Consider the following 17,978-nt stretch of genomic DNA (forward strand, 5'->3'; position numbering starts at 1 on the left):
TGGTCTAACTTTAATTTGGTAATATTAAAATCACATGAGGGATGGATTAGCACAGGCTCTGGAGCTAGATTACCTGGGTTCAAATTGCAACCCTGCTGCATATTAGTGCAACCTTGGCCAAGTTACATAACCTCTTCCTGCCTAAATCTCCCTAACTTTAAAATGGAGTTCACAATAATACTTCCTCCTAGTTGTTACTTAATAAATGCAGATTGATTAAAGACAAAATATGTCAAAACAAGAGAAAAAGATAATGAAAGTTTGAGAACCACTGGTCTAACTCAAGCAAAAGAAATCCAACTTTTCTGCTCAGGTTGTGACCTGTAATAGGAGAACACATTTTTATTTCACTGGAATTTAAAGCTTTGTCAAACCTCTGGCTCTGGATTAAATGTGGAAGGAGCTGTATGGTACCTAATTCTATTTTTCATTCTCCCCTCAAAGAACCAAAAACGTGTCTTCAAGCCCCTGAAGGTCTCATTATCTTCCACATATTGCAGGCTCCAATATGTTAGCCATTAAAAAGACGTCACTCTGTTCAATGACACCATTCCTGGGCAAGAGCCATAGACAATAAAACAATTGCCAACTTTCCCTGGCAGAGCAATGTGGACAAGAGGACAATGGTGGAAAAGGTTCGTGACAGGGGAGGGAGAACAAATAACAAGGCAGAAAGAAATGTTAAGTGCTGTCTGGAAGACCACAAGCTGGGGACCTGATAAACAGCTATAGCCTGGTAAATAGGGGGTCCAGCACAGGGTGAGCTACCTCAAACTGCAAAGGCAGCAGCCTGGAGAGGGAGTCCAATGATGATTACGTGCATAGATCTGCTCAAGACCAGAAGCCACCCATGCCAGGGACAACAAAATGGTCTGCAAAATCTACAGGGGCCAGTAGGATTGCCAGAAAAGAGCAGGATGATATTGGCCAGGAAAATACAGCCAGGGGCTCTAGGGAGAACAAATGAAAATACAGAAATGGAAAGCAAAAAAGATAACTGGGATGTCACACTGGTTGAAAAAAGTCAAGTGGTTGGCCCCTTGGCTCTCAGCTTGCTAAATGAGATTTCAGGAATGAGGGGAAGTCAGAGGTGGACCATGGCATGGTTTGTACAGACTGGGAAGCTGGGCCTAATAGGAGAGAGGAAAATCATTCCCCGGATGCCATCATTGGTTGTATTTACAAATTCTGAAAGCTAGTACCTCATCGTCTTTAGTTTCGCCATTGGTAAAATGGGAAATACTGCACTGACACCATTAACTCAGAGGTAAAAATGAGCAAGTTGGACTACTATAGGAAGTATTTTATTACTATTAATTATATACTTAAGATGTAAATGGCTAGAAATAAATATATGAGGTTAAACTATACAAAATTGCTGGCATTTTGCCACTTTTGACCTATAAGCATAGTGATTTTCTATGTTTAGCTTAATAGATAAAGGTATAGACGAGATCTGAGTTACTTGGTTACAAGAGAGAACTCTGCTAACAGACTCTGACTGAGATCCATCCTACACCCTTCTTCCTTCCCCTCCTGAAGGAAACTGTTTCAGTTCAGCAAAAATGGGGCCCTGGGGTTAATGTCTAGCTTCTTTTCCTCCTGTTAACATTAGGCACTTTGATTCCTCATCTTTCCATTGGGTGTTGTGAGGAGGAGCTGGGCCTATAGCAGAGGGGTCCTGTTTCTCTGCCCAGGAGAATTCATTCTTCACTCTATAAACATGGCCTTGGGACAGCAGCTGTTTGGGGTGGAGGGTGTCACAGAAAAATTCTTTACTCCCAAATATCTTCTCTCAAACATTAGAGAGCAATTTCTTCCCTCAGGTTATTAACCTCATTAAACATCCTCTTTCAGCAAGCAAATATATCCGTTCCCATAACACAGTGAATGGCTCCATTGTTAGACCCCTATCTCCTGAAACCTTACCTAGGAGGACACTAGGCACCCAGGACCACTGCCAGCCACATTCCCAGCACACAGCACTATGCTGAAATAGTCTGAAAGTGAGCTCAGACTCACATTTCCACTTGCAGCTCATCATACAGATCCTAGTATTCCTTTAGTGAAGGGCAACCCATCAAAACTACTTACCTGAGTAAACCAACCTCCCCAACACACATGGCCTGCCACTGGTTCCTTTCTGACAGTTTCTGAGTTGTGGAATTTTGAGTGTCCTTGCTCGGGCCTTCAGTGGTGGACTCCATAGAGAAGAATATCCTCTTGTAAAAGGTTGCACCAATTCCCTGGGCCACTGAAGGGCCACTCTACCAGGGACGTATCATGGTGCCAACAGCAGCAGCTTCTGGGGTACCATTGCCATCTGGAAATGTCACATGAAACAGTCCCCCATCCAGGTGTCATACGTGCAATGAGGCTGGGAGTAGAGTAAAACCCAAGGTCAAAGGCAGGGTGCAGGGCGCCGACAGTGGGGAACCCACAGTCTCTTACTCCATGGCACTTTTAATGCAAGTTCGTAGAACCCCTCACTCCCAAGACAAATCATAATTTAATCCTCTCTTCTTATGTACATGTTAGCTTTGGAGGAAGTTTTCAGGAATTACATAAAATTTCCCCAGCTAACTTGGACTCTCTGTAAAATCTTGGCAGCCACCCCTAACAGACACAAGGCTTTCACATCAGATGTGGGCTCCAGGACCCACGGCATGCTCTTTTCCTCCACTCCTTGGCTCTTCCTTGGAAGTGCAGGGTCTGGCATTGCCATGTTCCCTCTAGCTGGGCACGGTAGGCTCCCCGGGCACATGGGGAAATGTGCCTCCCGAGGCTGCTTCTCGACCATGAGACTCAATGCAAAGACTCACATCTCCTTGGTTTCCTGTGCCTTATCTTCCCTCTGATATGGGCTTCCAGTTAGGATGTCCATCCCTGAAGATGCAATTTTACCTCTCAGTTCACTACAGGGCAACCTTCCTCATTGTGTCTTAGCTCAGCCTTTGGGAATCCCTTTTTTCCTGAAGCTCACAGACAACAAAATTAATCACAGGGTGTCCTTATCCAGGGACCCAGGATGCATAGGCAGCCCCCCCATCCAGAGCCAGATCAGACAGCCTCAAAGTGTGTGTGCCTAATCTACATGTACACTAACCTGCCGTTTCACAGCTGCTGTCTCAGACATGAATCAAAATTGGCGTTAGTCTTTGAAACTAAGCCCATTGAGAGATTCACCATCCTTCCCTCCTGAGGAGGTGTCCAAAACTAGCTCCCCACTGCTGTTGTGACTGATTTGCCCCTGTTTGGGGTAAGGCTTTCTCACTCGAGTTCATGGTTTTTAATCCCTCTGCCACTCATTGACACTGTTTACTGTTTTGTAAATAAGTGGTTATTTTATTTTATTGTGTATACCTGGCACTATGAAGAAAAAAATCTAACAATAGAAACCTGGAAGAAGAAACCTAAAGAAGATATAACTAGGAAGGAAGGGAGGAAGGAAGAAAGGAAGGCTTTACATCTTTTATATTAACCTAGACGGAGGTGGAACACATCTTCTTGGTAACGCATCATAAGAATACAGAAGCAAGAATCCAATGTACTCTATTCTAATATGAAGGCAGTAGATGAGCTAATACAATGGGGTAGGGGACACAATTATAAGAGAGACTTTATCTAACAAAGGCAATTAGTGTAACCTAATTCTTTGTACCCTCAATGAATCCCAAACAATAAAAATAATAATAATAATAAGAGTTTTTCCAAAAGAAGGAAAGAAGAAAGAGAAAGAAAGAAAGAAAGAAAGAAAGAAAGAAAGAAAGAAAGAAAGAAAGAAAGAAAGAAAGAAAGAAAGAAAGAAAAAAATTATAGCCACAGTCTTCCCAGAGCTTACATTTAAGCAGGTGGCAGAGCCCAGGAACACAGATCATAAGACAAAAAAAAAAAAATCCCTCAAGCTGAGGGACAGTCTTTAATACTTTCCCCCAGGACACTTAACAATATTGGTTCTTCTCAACCATGAGCATGATATGTTCTTCCATTTGTTAATGTTTTCTGCTATTTCCTTTCTCAGGGTTTTGTTTTCTCTCTGTAGAGATCCTTCACATCCTTTGTTAGGTATAGTCCCAGTTCTTTCATTTTCTTTGAAGCTTCTGCACAGCTAAGGGTACAACAACTAAAGCATACAGACAACCTTCAAAATGGGAAAAATATATGGGTCCTACAAATCTGACAGAGGGCTGATAACTAGACTCTACAGAGAACTCAAATTAATCAACAAGAAAAGAGTGATTTGCCCATATATCACTGGGCAAGAGACATGAATAGAACCTTCTCTGAGGAAGACAGATGAATGCTAACAAACATATGAAAAGATGTCATCGTCTCTAATCATCAGAGAAATGCAAATCAAATTCTCCCTGAGATATCAGCTAACCCCAGTGAAAATGGCCTGCATGACAATGTCCCAAAGCTGCAGAGGCTGGCATGGATGTGGAGAGAAGGGAACACTTTTACACCACTGTTGGGACTGCAAACTAATACAGCCTGTATGGAAAGAAGTATGAAGAATCCTCAAAGACCTAAAAGTAGACCTTCCATTTGATCTCACAATCCCATTGCTAGGCATCTACCCAGAAGAAAAAAAAATCATTTTACCACAAGGACATTTGCACTAGAATGTTCAATGCAGCTCAATTTACAATCACCAAGATGTGGAATCAGCCCAAGTACTCATCAACATATGAATGGATTAATGAACTGTGGTATATGTATACCAAAGGAATACTATTCAGCCAGAAAAGAATATGGAGACTTTACAGCTTTTATATTAACCTATCAGGGGTCCTCAAACTTTTTAAACAGGGGGCCAGTTCACTGTCCCTCAGATCATTGAAGTGCCAGACTATAGTTAAAAAAAAAAACTATGAACAAATTTCTGTGCACACTGCACATATCTTATTTTGAAGTAAAAAAACAAAACAGGAACAAATACAATCACACCGCCTCATGTGGCCCGCGGGCTGTAGTTTGAGGACCCCTGAGAGTTGAAAAACATTTTTCTTAGTAAAATATCACAAGAATGGAAAAGCAAGTATTCAATATTAATATGAAACCAATAGATAAACAACTATACACCCACACCAGAGAAAAACGCAATTAAAGTCAAGTGGGAAGGAGAGAAGAGGGAGGAAGGAGAGGTGAAGAGGGAGGGGGATTGGCAATCCCTTGCCTGATGAGCACAATGTAGAGGTACACAGCATATCCCCCGGGTGAAGGGCTCAACTATAACTTGAACTTTACCCCCCCAAAACCAGAAACAATGTAACCTGATCATTTGTACCCTCATAATAATCTGAAATAAATTTTTAAAAAATACTTTTATCCAGGAACAGAAAGGTGGTATTCTCTCCCAGGTAGGAGAAATCTCCCAGGGGTAACTCTGGATATTGTGCCCCGGGGCTTGACATATATTGACTACTCTCCCAAAACTGGATTTGGACCACAGCATTTCTAAGAAATCTAGAAACAGCAACAACTTAGAAAAGCGCAGTTTGCCTCCCCTTGCAGAGATAATGCTCAGAAGCAAAATCTGTCAGGGTCCCCACCCTAAGAGAAACATCGTCTATCATTCCTCCCCACAATGCCAGCACAGACACCCACTCCCAGGCTCATGCACACTCACTCTCACACAGGCTCCCAGTGACCACTGGTGGTCAGGGGCAGAATTACATGGGAATGGAAAATTAGCAGCTCCATAAGTCTAAAGGACGGGGGGCCCTTCCCACACCTCTCATCGGCCACTTCCTAAAGAAGCAAGGAGAAGTAGAACAGGCTCTGATGATGGTGACACCACAGAGCTGAGAGGTGGACGACGCACCGGGGCTCCTACTGGGATACCAGGCAATCCAATGAATATCACCTCTTGTCTTCACCCAACGTCAGAATCAATTGTGAGGAGGACTCAGAAGCCTAACACAATGGAGACCAAAAGACCAATTTCACTGTTGCTAAAGTTGTCTGGTGACTACACCACTGGAGAGGAGACCAGATGAGCAGGCTAGAACTCTCTGGAACACACTGACTGCCCAGGCTTCAGGCCTCCCCTGCTGCTAGGCTTACCACACAGTGGAGAGACAGCCTGGAATGCTGTGTGCTTTGCAGGCAAGCCAGTCCTGTTGGGCTCCTTCTCCCAGACTCAGCAATCAGACCAGTCACTCTAGTTTCCCTCCAGGAAGAAGAAGAGGATGGAGCTCGGAGCCAGGAGTACTTCTCCATGGATAGGTCTCTACCTTGACATGTGGAGAAGGGGAGGCTGTGTCCTCAGCCACAGGTCCTCAAGCACTCTTCACTACACTTCAGAGGACACATCAGTCATCTGGGGGTGCACTGTGATGACAGTGCATGCCCAGGGAGCCTCACGGAAGGCGTTCCAGAAGAGAGCAGTGGGTGGCTGTATCCTCCCCCTCTTTCCTCTCTCACTCCTCCCTTCCTGAGCCTCTGGATCGCACTGGGATGGATTGACATCGACAAACCTGAACATGTTTTGGTTTGAGGTTTGGCAAACTCTGTAACTCTGAAGTATTCCACAAATGTTTTGTGTTCTGCAAAACCAAAAAACATTGGCCAAGCACTTCCCCCCCCTAATTTTTAAGCCCATGTGTTTTTAAGGGAAATGTAATCCGTATGTTTTGGGCACATTTATATGCAACTCATCAAACCACGCTCCTCTGCGTGAGTCACTTGATGTCTCAGAGGCACGAGGAACATCTCAGACGCTAAGAACTCTGTTAGCGCAGAAGAGGTGCTGCCTGCAAGGTAGTAAACTGGGCCCTGATGCTGGCACAGAGCCACCAGTCCCCAGAAAGTTTGCAAATAATTCTTTATATCATCTATCAATCTGTACCATCTGCAAAAGGGCATCAATAATTCTTGCCCTCATCAGATTCTGCAGGCAGCTAATGAAAATTAAAGTGTGATTATCAGGCAAGTTTGATATTTTCAAAGAGGAAAAATAGAAGAGCCCCTGTACTTTCCCTAGAAATTTTAACACAGCTTCCCAGAAGACTGGAGAATAAAAATTCTTTCTACCTTTAAAAATTCATGCTTGTTCCCTGTGAGACATGAGACTTCAGCATCATTACATGACAGGTTCTCCTGTTTGGGAACTTTCACCCAGCTTCCTGGCCTCTGCTAGGGATACCCTTGTTTACAGGGGATAGAAAGTTTATGATGAAGTCATGGGGATTAGCCTGCAAAGACAGGTGGTGAATATACGGGTGGTTTTATTTGGAAAAGTTAAGATTCCATGTCACTTGAGTAGTATTTTAAAGTAGATGAAGGGCTTTTAGAGGAAGGGGGCACCTGTCCTCATTGTCTGTTGCAGATAAGTCAAGAGTAAACTGTCAGCATGATAGAATACAAAGTGCACAGGCTTTGCAGTCAGGTGGACTTGGGTCTTCGTTCCTGCTCCAGCTTTACTGTGTGACAGCAGGAAAGCTGCTTAACTTCTCTGAGCCTTAGTTTTCCCGTTTGTAAAATACAACTTGTTTTGAAGATTACAGAGTACAGAAGCAAAGGGGTTAGAGCACACTAAATGTTCAATCATGGTTAACAGATATAATTGCTAGTAGTACTTAAAGTAGCCTGCAGGTTTTGATGGGACATAATGAAGAATTCCCAGGCCATCAGAAAGGGTGAGGATCTATAGTTCTACTTTTCTGGAGCCCTTACAAAGAAGAACAGCATACCAGCAAGACAAACAACTGTCTCGTCTGCCTTGAGCAGGAAGACATTCATCAGTCAGCGTCCAGGACAGTAAGAGCTGGGGTCAAATGATGTGGCAAGGTCCCTTCTAGCCTGGAGAGGACACAGGGGACCGTCAGTACCCCAACAGAGATGTCATCACAACTTCCCGGCCAATGGCAAATCCTTTAAGAAGCAATGGTCTTATTCTCAAGGTTAAAGAGTGCTCCAGTTCCTTCCTATAGCTCAGTTGCAATGCTGGTCAGCACAGCTCTCTCCTGATTTTGTGTTCTAAGTCATGCCTCTGCACCCCCATTCTCATCAGCTCGGTGACACTCAGGGTTAGAGACCGTGCTTTGCACATAGGCCTCCTTGTTGTCGCACAGTCAGGCCTGGCAGACGTCTGCCTTTGCACGCTGTGTCTTCTGCCCGGAGCACGTACCGGCAGCTCCCTTTACATCGTCATGGCATCTTATCAGAGTGGTTATCCCTGTTCACTCCATAAAGTGGCTCCTACTCTCACCCTATATTTTAATTTGATTTATTTTTCTTCTTAGCATTTATCAATAACTGACATATTTGTTTCCTGATACCGCTGCAATATAGACAGCATATGGGCAAAAAACATCCAGATGGCAATTTCTAAGGACAGGGTGACTATTAGTAGAAAGGTGCTTACTAAGTAATCAAATATAACCTTAGAAAAAGTGACCAAAAATTCTGAAAAATGAGGACTCCAGTGGGAGGGAACAGCAAAGAAAATACATCTATTTTGAGTACCAATAAGAAAATCAACAAATACTAATGCTGGAGATTCAGAAGGACGGCAGAAAAGAGATGCAATTGAATAACTAAGGTCAGGTTTGCCCCCTGCAGACAGACAGTTGTGTCTAGAGCAGAAATTCGTAACATTTGGACCTTATTGAAAATCTAAAGAAAGCTATAGCTGTCTCCCCAGAAAGACATGCACCTTCTCATCCAGACACAATTTTACCTATAATATCTGGGAGCCTCCAGAACCCTTGAAATCCACACATAGGTTCCAAGCTAAAGCTTTTAATGACCTTACTACAAATAGTCAACCTCCAGAAATAGTCTATCCTGCATATTCTGTCCCAGGGAATCACCAGCCAGGCAGGTCTAGAGACTTCTTCATGAAAGGCCCGCTTCTATTTTTGACTTCCTGATCAAAACAAGGTCCTTCATGATCCCGGAGTGTAGAGTCTACACAAGGAGGCAACATGAAATAGCTCCCAGGCTCTTTCATCCTGACCTGGGCCTGGAATACAAGCCCGTGGAGAAGGAGGGAGAGGATGGCCTATCTGAAACAGATGGGATAGGTATTTACTTCTCACTGGCTAAATTTTGAATATAAAGGCCTTTATCTTATTTTAAACAGAGAATCATGGAACAGGAAAACATTTGTCTTGGAGTCCATATATCTCAGTTCTAGTGAGCTCTACAGCTAAGTAATAGCTGGGTGACCTAAAACATATTGCTCCATTTTGTTATCTGCAAAAGTTTAAGTGAATTTTACTTTATTCAATAGATATGAGCTTAAAAGATTTTGAAGTAAATAAAATTTTATAGAAATCTAAATGTATTTTAAATATATAATTAGTTTAATAAGGGAGTGATTTATGAAGCAGTTTATAAAGAAAATGATCACCATGACTAATTTTTAGCTTAAATATGGATTCTAAAATAATGTATTACACATTTTGTGAAGTGGTTCTAAATAAAAGTTTTTGGTTTATTCAAAAGCCCTTGCCAAGAGAATACCAAAGATAACTCCTGACAATCTGTCATTCAGATACAAATAGATGCTCCAAATTATGAAAACAAAAAATCTGCTGGTTAATTAGTTATTGCTAAGCCTGTGCACTTTATGAGACAAGCATATTGCAGTTGGTGACCCAATATTATCTACAGAAGATGAAACTTTCTGATGGAATAACTTTAGTTGCAGTTGGTTTCCATACCCATTTCAGGTCTCTCCTAGATTTCTGTGAATAATAGATTTTAATTTTATATAGGAAGAGTGAGATCAAATTTGGAGAAAAGAAAGAATAATAATTATCAACCAGAAAACCAACACAAGGCCATTTCCAGCAGAAGGATGCAAATTATCCTATGAATGTCAGCAATTTCTGAGGTTTCACTCTATCAAAACTGAGTTCACAAGAAGGGCGGTTTACTATAAGCTCTTTACTAAAGCAGGAAGGATCAATGTATTTTAGAACTATTGCCTAGGAGAAAAATGGTTAAACATTTTTTTTTTACAAAGCTTTAGCTCTTAACAGTAGTAATTTTTTTTTAATTTTATTTGTCCATAACTTCTTGCTTCCTGACAATGCAAAACACATCAGTGCAGGCATTGCTCATCAGAAAAAAGAACAGCAATTTTTCAATGATAATAAATTACCATAAAAATTGTTTTAAGTGGCTGATTTAACATGTACGATGTAGGAAGGAAAACAGCATGAAGAATTCAATCTGGTGGTTTAGACTGCATTAACAAAGAGCTTGGGAAATTCAGCCTTTGGGGTGGGCAGCTTTTTGATTCTTGGATCAGCTATCCATTTCTCTCCGCATGACTCAACTCAGTGGCAGAGCATGCAGGTGTTTTCCAAACTTCAGGAACCAAGAGCCACCTGTAGGACATGGGGAAAGTAACATCACTAGAAAACTGTCAGTGAGTCTCTTCCCAGTTATTCTTACCGGTTTCTCCCAGAATCTCTGAATCCTTTTGCAAAAGGGTTTCGGTCGATTTTTAATCTGGTGATCTAGAAACAAACAAATAAGTATGAATTGTTTTTATATTAACTGATTTATTGTATTATTACTTCTAGAAAATTAACAAAACATCAAACCGTCAATAGTACCTTGTTTTTATTTAATTTTCTTTTGGTTTCACGTTTAAATTGAAGCTTGATCTAAGACCTGGCCTGGCACACAGATGTCTGACCAACCTAACTCAGCTCTCTATGAAAACTAAAGTTTGCCCACTCTGCAGCTCTGAAAACTCTCCTCTACTCACCATCCTTGCCCCAAAGTGGTGGTAAATCACTTGCCTAGACAGACACTGAAATGGAAAGCTGGGCAATAATCAGGTCCACGGCATGTGACACACACAAGGCACTTAAAGAAATGCTTGTTAAGTGAATGAATAAATGAATCGTGAGCAAGCAAGTGAGTAGCAAATGAATGGAATCAATTCAATCAGGTAGAATCAGACTCCCAGACAATCTGCCTCAGCCTGAAGGGTCCAAGTAACTGACTGCATTTTCCATTTCTCATAAGTCATGGCTTTCCTGCCACAAGGAATTGTTCATTTAATGAGCTGACATGCTCGTGCGGAAACAGAAAAGATAGCTTGACTTTTGCCAGGGTTTCACCCACAAGAAACAAACATGAAACTGAATGGGGCAGGATATTGTACCTCCCATCCAATCTCCAGGGCTCACAGCAAACCTGAAGGAACAAGGCAGCTTCCAAAGGCTGGGCAAACCCAGCACATTCGATTGTTTCACCAAGTTGGACAAGTCCTCAGGGGCTGTCAGGTTCAACCTCCGCTCAATGCCTTGTGTCCTTTCTTAGTCCCAGCAAACCCAGCCATGGTTGTGTATATCACCCTCATCCTTTAGACTGGAACAGCCAAATCAGCATGTTCTGTATGCACTTCCTTGTTTTCACTCTCAGCCTTGACCACGGGAGGTGTTCTGATACCTTTGTGTCCGAACCAGATGTTTATGACTCAACTCACTACATTCCAGCCATAGAAGTGAGGGCTTAAGTGAGGGGGCTAGGAAGCTCAGGAAGGGAGAGGTACTCTCAATGGAAAGTAATTCTAGGAGTAAGGAAATCACATTATTTAAGATGATCTTCGTATTTCTGATAAATATGAACTTATCACTAAGACAACTAAAGTTAGTTTCTATGCATGTTGCAAATCTTTCCTAGTCTCTGCCTCATTTCATCAGAGTGGAATTTCCCAAAGCCACAGTCTTCATAGGTCTTTAAAATGCAATGTGAGATTCTGACAAACAGACTCTGACTTTAAAAAACCAGGCTGGCTTCAAGGTTATTTTTCTCCCTGAACATTCCTTGCATCTAGAATGGCACAGTAATAATGTAGCACTAATAATGTAGCAAAAGCAATTTTACATGTATTTTATAGACCAGAGCAGGAGCCTGAAGGTTTGGCTTTCTAAAGTCCAGTGTCTGCCATGTGAATACTGTATTGAGTTTAAAGAGTGTCACTGCTTTTCTGTGTTTGACTTAAAATCAGTTCCTTCTTCCTCCATAATCCACAGCAATAAACCACACACCATATTTTCTTTTCAAGTTGGAGTTATAATATTTTATTTTCTCTTTCAAGTTGGCTTATCCTGTCCAACTCATTTATGATAGGGGTTTCTGATATATGATTGTACTGCTATGTTTTGGAGGTCTCCACAGACCCCTGTAAATATAACAACACTCTACTTCATGGGCCAGGGAGAAATGGTTGAAAACCTATTACCCATAGCTCATTGGATTCCAGGCCAAGGGGTCTGCATGGAAATTTAATAGACAAATGCCATCAAATGTTAGGAAACATAATACCCCTACACTTGTTTCAAAGCCCTTAAAGTGAGATTTAGAGAGCTTTATTAAAAGTGTGGTTGTGCAACTCATGATTTATCATCAAGGTCCCTTTGTGTGCAAAGCAATGTGACGGGCAGCACAGGTGACACAGAGCAGCGTACAGTCGGTGTGTGGCTATGCACCATCCATCTTTACCCCGATAGTCTAGAAGAAAAGGAAGATATACACACTAATAATTGTAACATATGAGGTCTGACAGGTTCACAAAATCATCCTAGAAAAAGTGCTTTGAAGGGTGGACTGGGCACTGGCATTGGCGCATAGTGCCCCAAGGGGAGCACTTCAAAAGTGACTGTACTGATACTCAGCAATGAGGTAGGTAGCACTTTTTCTAGGATGAGTTTATGAACTTAATGGTCAGAACTCGTAAAAACAGAAGATGATGTGGTTCCCAAAAAGGCAGCGTGCCATGAGAAGACAGAGGAAATGGCCATTACTTCAAGTTCAATGGCTCTGAAGTTTCACGTTATAGGTAGCCTGTGAGCCAGACCTTGAAGGATGGATTGGATTTAAATAAAAAAAAACAAGAAAGGGAAAAAAGGGACAAGGGAAGCAGTTCATAAGAAAGGTTTTTGGTTTTGTTTTTTTAATAAGAAAGGCTACGCAAGCCAGAACATCAAAGTAGGAAAGAATGATGTACATTTGAAAAGCACAGATGAGGCTGATTATACTTGAGCCCTGGGCAAAGAAGCAAGGAGGGCAGGCCAGGGGCCTTTTAGAACCTGCGCAGGCACTTAATCCCTGGGTAGGCAGAAGACAGCAATGTCAGCGCTGTAAGCCACGTGCGACCTCAGGTAATGCCTGTGCTGACAGCTTTGGCTGTGTCCACAAATACCAAGGGAAACAAGACAATTTTTGCAGGACAAAACCAAGGTATTTTAACCTCAATAATCTTCCTCACACACGTGGGGTGTCTGTATCAAAGAAAATGCCACCCAGTCTGACTAAGCAGGAAGAGGGCTGAGTTTGTATCTGCAGGCCTCCCGTGGCCCTTTAGTGGTGGCTAAGGACTCAGAAGTTCTCACACACCATGACAGAGAAAGCAGGGTGACCATGACATAAATGTGTCTTGTCTGGAGGCAAATGAAGAACCTGGGTGATACCTGAGGTGAGGTTGAGCCAGCAAGAAAAACCCATCAGGCCTCAACCAAGGCAAGAAAGCAAAGCACAATTTCAGCAGTTCAGCAGTCTCTTACCAGCAGAGCACGTCAGCACCAGATCCCACAGACGGACCAGACCAGCTCCTCACAGCAGGGGTCAGTGAGCCCAGTCCCCACAGACGGACCAGACCAGCTCCTCACGGCAGGGGCCAGTGAGCCCAGGCCCCACAGACGGACCAGATCAGCTCCTCACGGCAGGGACCAGTGAGCCCAGGCCCCACAGACGGACCAGACCAGCTCCTCACGGCAGGGGCCAGTGAGCCCAGGCCCCACAGACGGACCAGACCAGCTCCTCACGGCAGGGGCCAGTGAGCCCAGGCCCCACAGACGGACCAGACCAGCTCCTCACGGCAGGGGCCAGTGAGCCCAGGCCCCACAGACGGACCAGACCAGCTCCTCACGGCGGGGGCCAGTGAGCCCAGGCCCCACAGACGGACCAGACCAGCTCCTCACGGCGGGGGCCAGTGAGCCCAGGCCCCACAGACGGACCAGACCAGCTCCTCACGGCAGGGGCCAGTGAGCCCAGGCACCACAGACGGACCAGACCAGTTCCTCATGGCAGGGGTCAGTGAGCCCAGGCCCCACAGACAGAGTAGACCAGCTCCTCACAGCAGGGGCCAATGAGCACAGAAACCAGTGCAGGGTCCCCTCCCCATCTCTAGCCCAGCACAGGCACTGTGTGTCCCGAGGTCATGGGGCAGAGCAAGGGAGGGGGTGAGAAACAATAATCAAACCTTTATCCAAAGTAAATAAAGTTACATAAAGAAAAATTTAAGCCAAAATAGAAGCTTACATTTCAACCTATCCTACCCTGATACAGGAGCTAGGGCTTTTTATAAAAATCAGCTGTAGAAAATTATATATTTTATGCATGTATACATACATTTATAGTTATGTTATATATATATTATATCATGTGGTAACTGAGTAGTTAATTTGCAGCCCTCCTCCACAATTATGCTTATTAATTAGACCCACATATAGCTATCTCTGCCTCTCTGACCTTAGCCCAGGTCACCACCATCTCTTGACTAAACTGCTCTAAATGACCTTCTGCTTTTGTCCATGTCCAATCTCTTCTCCACACAGCAGCCAAATGGTCTTTGTCAACATATGACTGGATCACGTCATCTCTTTAGTGGCTCAGAATTCAATCCAAACACCTTAGCCTGCCTTGCAGGGGCAGCACGCCCTGCTCCAGCCCAACCCACCTCTTCTGTCCTGGGCCCCAGGCCCCAGACACACTGAACTGCTCCCGGGGCTGGAATATGTCCAGTTCCTTCTGTGCTCAGGCCCCTCATGTTTGCTCTATACTCACATTTTTTTTAAAAAAATGATCTTTTCTCTAGTGACTCTTTGTCCTAATTCTCATTCTAAATGTTATCTCTTGAGAGACCCTCCCTGCTCATTTCTCTAAAATAGGATACTTCTGCTACTTATCTTTAATGGCATGTTTTTTAATTCTTTGTTCTTAACTCAATTAAGTTAATTAACTTAATTACCAATATATATCCTGTGGGCGTTTATGTGTTTATTTTGTATTTACGCATTTACTGTCTATATCTCTCCTTGCACAGGTAGAAATCAAGTCTATTTCACATACTGTCTAATTGGTTGGAACCTAGTAGGATGTGCTACTTGTGCTCAGTGAGAATTTGTTCAATGAGTGAGTGAAGGAGTAAATGATACTGTGGGAATCAGGGATCACCAAATCCATGACAAGCTGTAGAGAACATAGACCAAATAACATTCTCGATTCCCTTTGCTCTCACTGCAGGCACTACAGACAAAACTCTTACATGTCCCTTTCAGTCAGAACCAGGTAACCTCTTGACCAGCTGAAACTATTCTATAGCTCCCGTGTTCATACTCGATCCAGTGATAATGAGAAGACAGGAAATAGGGAGGTTGTGGGAGCATTTTTCTGCATTGATTTTATCTCCATAACCTTATTCTGATTTGCGTAGTCTTGAGTTATTAAAGACTGTTGCACATGAGCGGGAGATTGCTGGCTTGCCCACGGATTTTACTCACAGTCACTGACTTTTAGCCTAGTGACAAAGGGGCAGTTAATAGATGCGCGCAATGCACGGTGCAGATATAAACAGCACAGCCTCCAAAGGAAATGAGACTTGAACATCCCGAGTATGATTTTACAGTGCTAATGGTGAAAGGGCCATGTCTCATTAACAATCTTTTTATTATTTTTATTTTTTACCATATTGCTTGAAAGGTTTTACATAGGGGGAAACAAAGCAAAACAAAAAACCTTAGCCCATATAAAAAAAATATATATGTGCACTGATTCGATTGGAAAGTTAGAGCAAAACTGGCCCAATACTTTACACTATAATGAGTGACTCAGAAATCCCACTGGATTTGCTTCCACAAATCTGGCTGTGGTTTCAGATTTCCTGTATGGTTCATGTAGCCAATTCTTACCAAGAAACAAGGCTGTTACCTCAGGAGAACAAGGCTATGTCTTTTTGGAATCCAATTTCCTGTTTAGGAGGAAAAAATCAACGTTCATCAGTCTCTTTCTCTGAGAGAAGACAAAGACTTTGCAATGGAAATTTCCTGTTAATTCCATGAGGACATGTTGGCAACAGTTTCTTCTAAGAAAAAGCACGGTGTGTTGAGTCACCTTTATTCCCACCTCTTCTACCTTATTCTCCATGATGAGATTCTGGGCATGGTGTACCTTCCTCTCTGCCCTGGACCTGCCAAGTTGGCACTCTAAGAGCAAATACTAGTTAAGAATAACTTCAGTGTGCTAGCAGCCCTGAGAGGTTATAGGTAAGTCAGTCAACAAGGGTGGAAGGAAGGAATGGAAAAAAGGAAAGAAAAGCAGAAAATATTCCATGAAACTAGAAGTGCTTTCTTCATGCTTCACTACCACTTATATCCAAAGAAGCAGAACCACAGGTATATGAGGGGACCAGCCAGGTAGAGATGTGCGGGCAAATCATTCCTTCAGTTGCTCCATCATTTACTAAGCCAGAGTCAGTGCTGCACACTGTGGGGCAAACACAAGTAGCTCAGAATCATGGAGATGGGCTTCAGAATCTCATAGGTCAATTTAGTCCCTCCTTCAACATTTGAAGGATCAACAATTATATCCTAAGAGAGTTAACACCTGTCTATTCTCTCCTGCCATCATTATTTCATAAAACAAATGACACTTTATACCAAAAAATCCAAACAACAAAACAGAATAATATAAAATCTATTAAATTGAAAGTTGACATCTATAGAAGGTCCCTATATTTGTTTTTCTCATTTTCAATGGACCATAAAACACTTCTCCAAAGACTAGCATTGATTCAGACCAAATTATCAATCTGCAAATGAGAACACTGATGTGACATTATCTGTCAAAAGCAGGACGGTATGTCAGCTGCAGAGCTGGGTCTAGAACTCAGGTAGCTTAACTTCCAGTTAGTGTTTTTTACCATATTATGCTGTTTCCTTGTTTTTGTTTCATTAAAAAGCACAAGTTTTGTTGTTTAAAAGTTAAAACATCCAGAGGAAGGTTGGCCACACTAAGGTCAGGATGTGATGAGGCCACGAGAGAGGTACTTGCACTAACACTCCTAAGGAGAGAGAGCTCGTTTGCAGCTGAAAGAAATAAAGAAGGTTGTCACTTTAGGCACAGCACTTTCACCAAACTCAAAGAGTATCTAGACAGATAAAGACAAAAAAGAAGGGCACTCCTGGGAAAGGCAACAGTACATATAAAAACAAGGCAGCTACACATTGAGGCAACAGCAGAAATCTAACTTGATTGCTTGTGGATGTGTGATGGGAAATAACAGAAAATCAGCCTAGAAATAGAGCTGGTGATTAGCCACAGAGGGCCTTAATGAGAAGACTCGGGATTCTGGGCCTGACTCCCTAAGCACTGAAGAGTCACTGGCGATTTTTGATGGAGAAGTAATGCAATCAGTGCCGTAGTTCAGCAAGATCCATCCAGCAATAGCATCTGGGCTGGTGTGTGAGATATTAAACTTGCAGTCCAGGGGAACTAATTGTGTGTGATTATCTGATTTATATTTAGTAATTGGAAGATGTCACAAGAGTCTACATTAGGGGGAATCAGAAACAGAATAAGAAAATTATATTCTGTCAGTAGAAGCAACAGTTTCCTGGCACTGTCTGTGGGGAGAGCCAGTTGTCCAGCCTGAGTGACAAGAAGGAAGTCAGTAGGAACGTGGGCTTTAACGATGGGCTGGGGAGAGTCACCAATAAACAATGTAGTGTGGTATATTTTGTTTACAAAAACACCATATGCTCACCTCTAAACTGTGGACTTGCTGAAAGTGTATCATCCTAGAATGTTGTGGGATACAAAAAATAGTTTACAGACATGAATGCTCTAATCATTTTCAAGCCTTGAAAATCATATGTCAACTTGGTTTGATCACAACAAATTGCTCCTGATATATATTAAAAATTCTGCAGGGTTCTACCGAGGGC

The 17,978-nt window shown here is 42.7% G+C and overlaps 1 protein-coding gene across 3 annotated transcripts in view; it reads right to left on the reverse strand.

Moving 5' to 3' along the window:
- The window catches only part of TBX15 (T-box transcription factor 15), a 112,219-nt gene that overhangs the window by 19,757 nt on the left and 74,484 nt on the right, over positions 1-17,978 (reverse strand). For all 3 annotated transcript variants that reach the window (XM_053592749.1, XM_053592751.1, XM_053592750.1), the window contains exon 6: positions 10,414-10,478. In XM_053592749.1, the coding sequence (XP_053448724.1) occupies positions 10,414-10,478 (65 nt within the window). The remainder of the gene's footprint in view (positions 1-10,413; positions 10,479-17,978) is intronic.

This window comes from Nycticebus coucang, chromosome 5, assembly GCF_027406575.1.
Source record: "Nycticebus coucang isolate mNycCou1 chromosome 5, mNycCou1.pri, whole genome shotgun sequence".
In the NCBI taxonomy this organism is placed as follows: Eukaryota; Metazoa; Chordata; class Mammalia; order Primates; family Lorisidae; genus Nycticebus; species Nycticebus coucang.